The following is an 11,725-nucleotide window of genomic DNA, read 5'->3' on the forward strand; positions in this document are numbered from 1 at the left end:
GGCCTCCACGATGTCCTGTGCCTCTCAGTGCCACAATTTCATAATGAGATATACGGAGAAGGACTAGTTTTTCTGGGGGTGGGGTTTAAAAAATGTTGCTTGATCATCTTATCAGGCAATCATTAAATCCTGGGTTACAAGGAGAAGTGAATTCGCTAAGCACTTTTACCACAACATTCAAGACACTGTCATCTTTCTCCTTACTAGTCTCTTTCTTTAAAGTCACAATCTATTTAGTGCCTCTGTGTATAAAAGTTGTCCCTTGTTGCTGAAAATATTCGTCACTTCTCTCTATGGCTTTTCTGGTTCTACAGTGCTTTTTTTTGCAATAAGCTGATCAAAACTGCAGCTGGTGTCAAAGTTGGGAATGGTGGCAGAATGATATTTTCTGGTTTGGTTTTGGCTACTTTCATTATAATTCCTAACATTCCATTTGCCTTTCTAACTGCTGCTGAGGTTTAAAAATGACATTTTTTGAGAGGCCCATGTACAATGAGTCTAAGCTATTTTTCCAGAGATAATTTAGACCATCATTATGTATATGCAAAATTAGAGGGGTTTTTTTTCCTCTGGGTATATTACTTTGCTTGCATCAGCATTTAATTTCATCTGCCATTTTATTGTCCAGTCATTCAGCGTCATGCAAGCCTTCTGTTCATTGTCAGAGTTAAATTTGAATGATGGGTAATTTCATGTCACTGGCAAACAGTACAACAGTTTTTGAGTTTTATAATTAGATTTATTCTTTTTTTTAGACTTTGGCTTTTATGTGTAGTGCAGATACATTTTTGATCTAATACTACACAAAAAGTGGGATACAATGTATGCAAATGAGCAAATAAATGAGATATGGAGGAAATGGCTAGGGGTTTTTTTATTTTCTACTGAAACTTTTCACATCTTTTTATTGCTTCTTTGCCCTGTTGAAACTAATTGCATTCAGTAGTGGTTTAAAGGCCATCTTCTATCAGGTGTTTGTCTGAGAGGTTGATTATGGACAGGTCATTCCAAATATTTGCAGAATTTAGGTCTGAGATGTAGCGAAGTCGCGCTTTAAATAAAATAAGAATCTTAATAAAATAAGAATGTTACTGAAATTGATCCAGAAGAATGCCTTGTTATTGTTTTTTTTCCCTGTTTGTTTTTGCAAAGATAAGAGCTGTAGAGGGTGAAGAAACAGTGTGAAAATTTTACCTCTCTGTATTTTGGAATACTACCAGTATGTGTTTGAATGCAGGAATTATTAAGTGAAAGTATGTAGACTGCTTTTGTTAATTAGATTATAATGATCTTTTGTGGCTTTTATAATATATGCATATAGCAGTGCAGCACAATGAGTAAGAACTTTCGGGCCTCCCTGCTTAGACAGTGATGTAAATTTTCCAAGGAACTTGACCCTATGAGTTTTTTAGTATTTCGAAGACATGTCAAATTTTTGAATTTCAGATAAACATTCTAACAAGAACATTCCAACTTTAACCAGCTGACAGTATGCTAATTTGATTTAAGTAATAACTTCTCTAATTTTAACCTCAGTTTCTTATCCTATTTCAAAAGAAAAGAAATTCAATGCTAAAATTATGTTCTTTTTATTCGATAATACATTCAGCTGCTTTGCCATAGAAAGATGGCTTGTTATGAAGTTCTGCAAATGGATGCTGGTTCTTAGCAGTCAATGAACTAAAGTCCATGGAAGTCACTGAAAAGAACGCCTCGATTTTAGTGGGCTCCGTTTCAAGTTTATAATGGGAAATGTGGACATTACTAGTGAAAAATCAGTCTGGAATTACTGAACTATACTAATCCACAGAAGGTAAATTTCACTTTATTCTTTTTTTTCACATTTTTGGAAGCCCATTAATTTACCAAATAATGTTGAACTAGCAGCATGCATACTAGCAGTGTATACTTTTAAATTACTCTTTCAAAGAAATAAAAACGTTGCCTGAAGATCTTGCTCAAAAACTCATTGGATCTGATAAAAAAAGTGTACTGTGTACACTTTGAAAGGTGAAGATAAGACATTAGATCAGAGGCTGAGTGATTATAAGTGGAAGAGCATGAGTTTATTGACAAAGTGAGATAACTTTGTGGGTTCAAATTATGCACTAGTGGCTTGGCACCTAGAATGTATTCTGCTATGTTGAAAGTGAAAAACAGGTTATGTAATAATGTTCTTCAAAATTTCTGTCAGTCTGTGCACTCTAGTGCACAGCAGCGTTTTGAAAGGATGGTATTTCATTGCACTATGCAGAGAGTGAAAGTCAGCTGCATGTGAAATACCTTTCTAAGATTCTTGCATCCTCTATAAACTTTACTCATTCTTGATATGACATTTATTGTATATGCGCCTAGCATTTCGGTCCTGGTACATCAAAGCACTTTCATAGGGATTAAGCATGTATTCAATTGCTTTTGCTGGACTACGACTAAAGCATCTCATAAAATAAAACATTTTTTTAATCTTGAAGTGGATGGGAGAGTTTCTTCATTAATGAATACAGATCCAGTATTCTTGACAACATAGGAGTCCTACACCTCGTCTTTGTGTAAACCTGTTACCTGTACAGAACAGTTAAATTTGTACTCCCTGAAGATATACTTTGGTCAATGGGCTGTTGTATTACAGGGAAATAATATGAAATTTAAAATGAACGTAAGTTTATTTCATGTCTATGAAAATATGAACAGGAAGTTAGGCTTTCATGAAGCACGGAAGCACAGAAAGATCTGTGACCTAAAAAGGGTCTGTATGGCAGCAGTTTGAAATCATTGTTCTTCTTTTTCTCGGTTAGATAGTACCCAATATGTAGTATTTATGTTTTATTTTACTGTAATTTTGCAGAGTATAGATGCAGTGTCAGCTAACAATTTAACCTGGGCTTTATATATGATGTATTGTGTGCTGGTATGTATTTAATTTTAAAATGAAACAATGTAGTTGCTCTTTACTTTTATTTTATCATTTATCTACAGAAAAATTTTACCAAGGCAGAATTTTACACTGTAACATCACAGGGGAGGGGAAGAAAAAAAAAAAGAGCAAACAAAAAGTTCCCAGAGGACAGAATGCTATTTATCATTTATCAGATTAATGCAAAGAATACTTCTCATCTTCAGCTCATTTGGAGCTTTTGTTTAGAATTTAATCTCAATATATGCTACAACAAAATAAAAATGCATTCTTCTTCAATACTGATTTGTTTCCTCTGGTGAAGGTAGTTTGTCAAGTGCTCCCACCTCTGCAAAAAGGAAAAAAAAGAAAAAAGATAATTAACACATATGTAAGTATGCATATTTATTTTAGCAATTAAATAATGAAATCCAATTTCAATAGTATACATTTTTACATTTTTCTTCTCTCAACTATAGGAGGCAAATCCTTGAACTTTTAATATTTTTATTTATAAACTATTGTTTTTTTCTTTTGAAAGTTAATAATATCTTCCTGCTATAATTTCAACTTTTTAGAAACAGCAGTGACAGAATGACAACTAAATTCTATCAATTTTATTATGTCAATTGATGTTGCTGGATCCCAGCATCACAAAAGTTTTAATATTATCCAATTATGGCTGCCAACCTACAGTCTGCTCTATACGGGAAGCATTTAAAGCTGGAGGGAGCAATTTTCAAGAGAAAGAGCTGAAGACCACTTTTAGTTATCTCCAGGATACTTCTTAGCAATTAAAATATTCACTTTATCTTGCAGATTAAAATGTGTGTCTAATCTGAATAACCATTCCCTGAATCTGAATCTCATGAGTGGGATTTTTTCCCCTTCTCCCCAAAGGAATATATCTAAACCAATATATTTAATGTAGTAAAGCTCCATTTGAGCAAAAATGCTGAAGTCTCTACCATAACAAAGTATGTTTTTCACCTCATAAGTTCACAGTTCTGATTTTGTGTAAAAGTTTGTACTAAGTCTTACCAATAAATATTGTTAAGGGACAATACGATATCATTCTTTGTCTTTTGAAATCTGCAAATACAAGAACTAACTCGGAGCAAAGACATTTTATATGATCTGGAGATTCCTTTTTGTTATGAGGAATAAAAACAGCTGTTTGTCATGACTATCCTAAAGAAGGAATTGTTACTTATAGTTACAATACAACCTTTTTTGCTCATTCATCCCAGGGAAGAAGTGATTTGTATTTCTTTGAGATGCATCTTATTTTCTTGCCCAGCTTAGCAGCTCTTAGCCTACGCATCAGAGAGTGCATGCTTGAGCTCAACATGTTTCGCACTGTTGTGTCTAGTTGTTAGCTTTACTTCCTAGGCTTACCTAGCAGGGTAAAAGAGTGTTTAGGGCTCCTTCTTCACAGTGGCACAACAAACAAGGTACTATTATATCCACAGTAGACATACATGCTAATAATCTACTTTAAATATGTATTTTTAATTATCTCAGGCCCTTAGTACTAACCATAAAGAGTTTTTGTTTCAAATGCAGAGTTGATTCAATAAACACTGGGTTGATATTTTCAGTATTGAGAATTATTTTGTCTGGGTGGATGTAAATCATTTGGAAAATATTGCCAAAGACATCTAGAATTTTGTTTCCAAAATATACAGAAAATGAACATATTTCTTAAAAAGTCTCTTTTAATAATGAAATTACAATACAAATGTAACACAGTTCTTTGTTACTATTCCACACCATAGACTTGCCACAAAATTGCTTATGATTGTTGAACACAAAGGTAAGAATACAGAAGTTACAGATTTATTAAATTATCTGCTTCCTGAGACAGAGATTTCCTCAAACATTTGCAGTAAAATTAACTTTTTTCCTTCCTGTTGTTTTCTTCACAAGTATATATTAGGTCTTTGAACTGTAGACAGTTTTAGGAGGGCTGAAGTGGTTTTTAAAAGCTCTTTTTTTTTTTTTTTTTTAAAAAAAGCAAAACAGATTAAAACTCAGCAGACAGATTTCTTCTTCACCTAATACTATACTAAAGTTGCCATTCTTATAGAATAAGCTGTAAGCTCAGTTTTACAATTTTTCTCACAATTTTTGAGACTCCACAGAATTTTTACTAGCAATATTTTGAGCTGTTTGCCGACATTCAGTTTAGTGTTGCAATTTTATGATGTGACTTTATTGTAGAATACCTGCGGAAAGGGAGATGTGTTGCTTTTGTGACGAACAAGTGTTTCAGAATTTTAATAAACTGTTCCTAGCATTAGACTAAGGTCTTATTTAATTTGTTATTGAACTGTTTTATACTAACTCCCATATAATCAGACTGTATTTAGTTTGTGTTCAACTATTCTAAAAGCTGGGTCCATAAAATTTTAGTAGTAGCTGTTGTTATTTTCACAGTGCCCAGAGTAATCAAATGATATTAGAACCCTGCTATGTTAGATATTCATTGACCTGCAGTCTGGCAGGACTTCCTGCACTCTCTAAATCAGGCCTATTCCTAAGTGCAATAAAATGGAATTGACAGTTCCTCCCCCTCCACCAGAGATGCTATTCAAAGTCTTGCATGCTCAAATCTGTAGCAGACTTGTAGATTCAAGGATAGTCCTACCTTCTCAGTAAATTTCACACCAGAAAGTGTGATAGTTTAAAAAGGCATTCACTAACCTTTAAGATGCAAGTAAGTCAAAAACTCAATTACTGTGCGCACGATATTTTCATCAGCCGGTGGTCTTCCAAGATTCCCTGTAAAACATGTTGGTTGTTAACATGGTATAAAGATCTATTGTATGTGAAATTGTGGCTATGAGCACTCTGAAGAAAAACTATCCGAATTTTCTTTTTCCTTAAAATCCTTAAGGGATTTTTCATTGAAGAAAACTTCTCATTTCATGGAAGAGCAAAGCCACTTTAAAGTAGGTATCTGCGATTCTCAGAATCAAAATTGCCCAGCTTTGCAGCTATTGCTGCATAGGAGCTGCTTTGACACTTTAGTGGTCATGGTCTTTAAGGCCTTAAGAGTTCTGTTGCAGAAGAGAGTTAACCTTTGTTCTCAGCTCTCTCCTTTGTGTCCACTAGCCCAAGACTGAAGGGAAAGGTAAATTTAGTAAACAAATTCATCAGTTTTGCAAAACAGTTAAAAGTTCATGTAATCTGACTTTGTTCCTAGTAAACCATTCAAGTGACAAAGAAGTGATTTGTAACCCAAAAGCTAGGCCTGGGACTTCACTAGAAGCTCAGAAAGGTATTGTTGGTTTTGCATATGTATCTAATACAGTATACTGGGATCTTGTGGAAGTAGGCCTTTTGATGCTTTTTAAATGGCCCAATTTATCAAGCTGCCTTTTCAGAGGTTGAAAAGTATGCTTTTTATCAACAGGATGGAAAATTGTTCTATATTATAAAACAAGTAGTTTGTAATTTCCCTAAGATTCTTTGTTCTCTGCATACAGAACAGATGGGTATCAGTATCTGACTGACAGTCCATTATTACCTCACTGATAATACTGTCCCTTGATGTTATCATAGGGGATGTGTTTAATCTCAGAAAACAGCCTGAAAGACTGACTTTGCAGCAGATGAATCTTGGGGGAATTCTTCCATGATGGAAGGGAAGGCCTCTAGTCACATACAGGTCAGATGGTAGGCTGAGGTCTGCAGCATAAGTAAAAAATATTGATGGGGAGTTGTAATGGACACAGAGATTTCTGGTATATAGAGTCACTATTTAAGAATACATCTAAGAACTTTACATCTAAAAGTCTTGCCTGCCAGTCTCTGAATTGACACTAAGTTGTTGTTATTACTTACATTAATAGTATTTGTATTTGAAGTTTTCATTAGTTTAAATCTTATTTCCACTAACCTGTTATGGATTTTTGTTATGATTAATCATTATTATATTAGTGACCCAGTTTTTATTACCAATGTGGTATCTATTGCTAAATATTTTTCTTTAGCGATTTAAGCATATTGTACATGTGCATTTCTATATACTGTGCTATTGACCTTAATTCTGTATAGTCAGTTACTTACAGGCTCTAGTAAAGAAACAGTTGTGCCCTTGGAGTTTAATGATTTTCCCAATTATGTGCATACTTTTTTTTTTCTTCTGAACCTAGCGTTATGTAACTAATACAGGTTACAAGTTCTTCTAGCTTGTATGGAAAGCTTGTGAATTTTGCAGCATTCCTTCAAGGAGAGAGAGCAGTCAGTCCCTTACATGAATTCATATACAATAATAATTGTGTATGAATATTGCCATTTTAAGATACTTTTGTAAATAAATCAATAGAATTTAACTAAAAAAAAATCCTTCATTTTCAATTAAAATAAGAATTCTGACTACCTTACTTTTTTTTTATATTCATAGCTCATTTGGACAGGAACTCTATAAACTTCAGCTTCCAAGAAAATTTTTGATTATAGAAGAGCATCTAAAATTATGTTTGTAACACAGACACTCATATAATTTTCAGGTCCCATCCAGACAAGTTTTGTTGGTTTTACTTGTAATTGTGGAGGTGGAACAGTACCTGGCAAGAGTTCCACAACTCTTAAGAACCATATTCCTATGAAGGAGCTGGCAGTATATACACAAATAGCAACATGTTGTAATGTGACCTGCACTGTTAGATTGCAAATACCTTCCTTTCATTTTGTCTCTGACTAGCAAAAGTTTATTTTCACACCCATATTTGAAGAATTAGGTTCTTCCTTTTTTTTTTTTCCTTAAAAACAAAGAAACAAGCCACCTAACCAACCAACCAAAACCCCATTGTGCTGGGTGTATTTAAAATAGCCTGTGAGAGCTCTGGGGCTGGGACTTTGTCTTCCCCTGTTAGTGCAGCGATGAATGCAGTAGCACTCCAGTCAGTACTGGATTTTTCCACTTCTTCTGGTTGCAGCGAGAAACAGATCACTCTTCAATAGTCTAAAGAGGGGATTCATCCCAGCTTACTTTAGATTTCTGCAGCAGATTTAGTTCCTCCTCAGGAGAAAGACACGAGTTTTTCTAGAAGTGGCTACATCTTATCCTGAAGGAGGTGTTCAAAATAAACCCTGGAAGTGATAGCTTCTCTTCATAAAGAGAGTCTAGACACATGTTGTAGAGACCCAGCTTTGGAAGATGAACCCAGAACAAGGCTGCATCCTTTTCGTTGCCATTTCCTAAATTCTGACACATGCAACCTCAAAACAATATGTTGACTTGACTTCACTTTTGACCAGGTTCTCAATCTTTTAATGAAGATAATCCATCTTGTTTAAATATGGGAAATATTGTGAGGCTTAACACGGATATATATATAGTTTTTTAAGGTAGTGAAGACTCTTAGAACACATAGAGCCATGCAATTCTGAGGTCTGGTTTCAGCTCTGGAGTATAAGAACAAAAAAAAACCCACACAAACAAAAAAATTTGCCAGTCCTATAGTTTTCTTTCCCTACTGAAAGATTCCTTTATGGGCTCACTTCTTTGCTGGAAAAATTAACTCTTGAGAATCTAGGGTGACATTTGAAATACTTATTTGAACATATGAAAAGAAAAAACTAGGTTTATTCAAAGTAATATGATCTATTACACTTTAAAAGCACCAAGATGTTTTAAGCTATGAACATGTACAAAGATTACACTGAATGGCCAAATTTCAGTTTTCTTGCTTTTATATGTTTAGTAGGATTTTTGTTAAAGTTAGCCTTGTATCTAGGTAAGTAGTTAAATCAATAACAATAAATTACTAAACATAAAAAAATCAAATCAACAATACTGGCTTTCAGCACTTCATTACCTGCTTTAATATCCTTGTCAGGCTGTATTTCACGTTTACCAGTGAAACCATGTTTGTCATTAAAAGATCTGTGGTTATCTACTGCATCTGATAAATAAATTAAAAATCAGAGGAGTTAATTGACTTAAGAACCTTTGCTGCATTCCTTGCTCTTCATGGATTTCAAAGAAAAGATCACAATGGGCACTTTTGATGTACAAAAACAACAAAGAAGCAATTAATATGTCATTAAATAAAATAACCCTTCTTCCAAATCTGTGCTTATTATTTATATCATTTACAGACCCAGTTCTGTGCTACATACTTTCTGAAGCTATTACTGAATTCAGAGGAAGTTGTAAAGAAAATGTAAGTTTGTATATTCACGTGTAATTCAGAAAGTTGTTTTTGCTACTCTTTCCTCTATTTTTAGAAAATGTTGCCAATAAGTTTGCTTAAAAGAAAACTGCAGATAGTTTACATGAATAACCTTCAAAAACTATCTTACATGCCCCTGGTGCCTCTTCTGTCCCCCTTGCAATGGGCATTTCCTTTACCAGTAAAAGCTGATCATTACGACCTATAACAAGGGATTATTCCTATTATCCAGTCTTAGATAAACGGCATTTTGACAAGTACATTTCCCGACAGTATCTTTGCCAGGTTTTTTTAGATCTGCTTCAGGGCACATATACTTCCAGACATTTACAGAACCTGTTAAGAAGTTTAAGATATATTAATCTTTTAAGGTATCCTTAAGATTAGTTGAAAAGAATGAAGATAATCATTAAAAGTATCTGTAGTATTTGTTAAGTATTCCCAAGACTGAAAATATAGAAACATTGGCTATGGGTGTTATTACATTAACAAGAAATAATGGTAAAAGGACAGATATCCGAGACAGCTTAGCATTTCATTTCTTTTATAATCTACATTTATGATTCTCCATCTTTGTAAACCAGTATGTTCCTGTATTTTAAACATCTGGGATGTCACTTCTTTTTTTTTTTCCCCCACAAAGTGACCTGTTAATATTTAGAGTCATGAGTTTTGCTTTAATGGAAAAAAAGAACAGCAGTATAATAAAGCCAAGTAGTGAAGCCATTTTCAAATAGATTTAAAGGTGAAATCTGAAATACATTGAGAAGTGACAAAGTGTCACATTTTGTCATTTTTCAGAAGCACAAAGAGTGACCTGATGTGCTTCTGGATGCAAAGCCTCACAGCACAGCTCTACATTAGGAAAAAACAGTTGTTGTCTTAGACAACTCGATTCTACAATAGGCATGTAACAAATGTCTAAAGTATTCTCCCAAAAGAGTTTCTTCAGTCTTGCAGGTTTAGACAAAATTACTACTGTATTCATCAGAAAAGTGAGTAGCACGCTACAGCAAACTGGTTTACAAGAAATAAAACTTCTGAATTAATGCCCAAAAAAAAGTGCTTGACTTACGTGGCCCAAGTAGGTAGCCAGCACTATTCAAAGTCCAGCCCCTTTTTTCTTTTGCCTTAAAGAAAAGAAATGCATGTTATGCATGAACTACATGGTGCTTTCTGAAGACAAAGCAAACAGCACCAAAATGGATATTCTCTTAGCAGAAAGTGTCTTCTGAAGTTTAAGAAAAAAAAACACCACAACAACAATCAAGAAATACTGTAAAAAATAAAAGCCAATAATATTGAAGCAAATATTAATGGTGAACTCCTGCCCCCTCCCCATCTAAGTCAATAGTTTTGCTATTGACATCCATGTGGTGAAGATTTCACACTGTATAAATGAAACTGCAAATCACACTTTGGAGGCAGAAATTTTAACTTTACACTCCAAACTTATATCACCACCTGATTATCACCTTAACAAACAGCAGCATTCTCTTTTAATTGTTTGGACTTATATGATAGCCCTTTATAAAAAAAAGTCCATATGCACACCACCTTTTAAGAGTCAGATAGGGCATTCATTCAATTTTGATCTATAAACCAAACACTTTTTTCCCCTTTAGTCATGTTATTTGTTACAACACAGCTAGTATTCAAAAGCCTCAAATTCTTAACTAAATACTTGTTTATTACCTAAAGTGGTTTTGAGTGCTTGCATCTTGCCCAGCTCCTGTATCTAAACACGGTATATATCACTGCAAGGTTTCCTGTCACTTGCCAGCAGAGACACGGACACTGCCTAACGGATAGGGTCTCCAATAGTGAAATTGGTACTTACTGAGAAGACCAGTCCAAGCGTTTCTGACAGGGCAGCACAAAGGATTAAAGACAGAAACAGGAGACTAGTGCCCCACTGCATCTAGAAAAAAACCATACCAGGGTAAACGCTCCGAGCGACCGCTTCACCTTCCAGTTACGGATCCCCCAGGGCACGCGAAGCATCCCCGCCGCGGGTGGGCCTGCCTCCCGTGGGGCATGGCGCCCACCGCTACCGGTTAGGCAGCCGATTCCCGCCGGGGGGGGGGGGGAGTACCTTGACCTTGCGGCGGGGCAGGGCACGGCGGCCGCTCTCTCGCAGCGCCTCGCCGGTGCCGGGTCCTGGGGGCGGCGGTCCGACCGGCGGACGCTCACCGCATGGCCGAGGTGCGGGTGCAGATCTGCTCGCCCACCCGCTCTCCCATCCGTTGGTCCCTCCGCGCTTTATGGGCTGCAGCAGGACCGCGCGGGAGGGGCGAGGGGGGAGCCGAGAGCCGCCCACCCCGCCCTCCTCCGCCTCTCCTGGGTCATTTCCCCCTCGCCAGCCCACTGCATTAGGAAGGGCAAAAATGACACCAATTCAATTAGAGGTATTTGGAAGCACGGCGCAGGCGGCAGGGAGGTAACAGCTCGGGCAATTACCTCTGATTACACCGGCCTGGGGCAGGCTGATGGGCAGCGAGCGGAGCTCTGGTCTGGGTAGCCCGGCCTGCGCCTGCTCCCCGCTGCAGCTTCCCGAGAGTCGCGTCGGGCCGGGCCGGCAGCGGGGAGAAAGAAGGCGTAGAGAGAATACTGGGCACTTTTCAGAGACTCGGGTAAGGAAGCGGAG

General features: G+C 36.4%; 1 protein-coding gene across 3 annotated transcripts; it reads right to left on the reverse strand.

Annotated features, from left to right (window-relative positions):
• Positions 1–2,976: 2,976 nt before the first annotated feature.
• GAL (galanin and GMAP prepropeptide) lies at positions 2,977–11,337 on the reverse strand. 3 transcript variants are annotated; one of them, XM_075426493.1, is made up of 7 exons: positions 11,174–11,337; positions 10,919–10,999; positions 10,154–10,208; positions 8,722–8,808; positions 6,426–6,586; positions 5,600–5,677; positions 2,977–3,242 (listed from the first exon to the last, which is right to left on the reverse strand). In XM_075426493.1, the coding sequence occupies exons 2-6, from the start codon at positions 10,997–10,999 to the stop codon at positions 5,630–5,632; spliced, it is 432 nt and encodes a 143-aa protein (XP_075282608.1). In that variant the 5' UTR covers positions 11,174–11,337; the 3' UTR covers positions 2,977–3,242; positions 5,600–5,629. The 3 variants fall into 3 exon arrangements, with proteins under 3 accessions (XP_075282608.1, XP_075282610.1, XP_075282609.1); XM_075426495.1 differs by lacking the exon at positions 6,426–6,586; XM_075426494.1 differs by lacking the exons at positions 10,919–10,999; positions 11,174–11,337 and adding an exon at positions 11,017–11,097.
• Positions 11,338–11,725: the final 388 nt, after the last annotated feature.

This window comes from Opisthocomus hoazin, chromosome 7 (assembly GCF_030867145.1).
Source record: "Opisthocomus hoazin isolate bOpiHoa1 chromosome 7, bOpiHoa1.hap1, whole genome shotgun sequence".
NCBI classification, from domain to species: Eukaryota; Metazoa; Chordata; class Aves; order Opisthocomiformes; family Opisthocomidae; genus Opisthocomus; species Opisthocomus hoazin.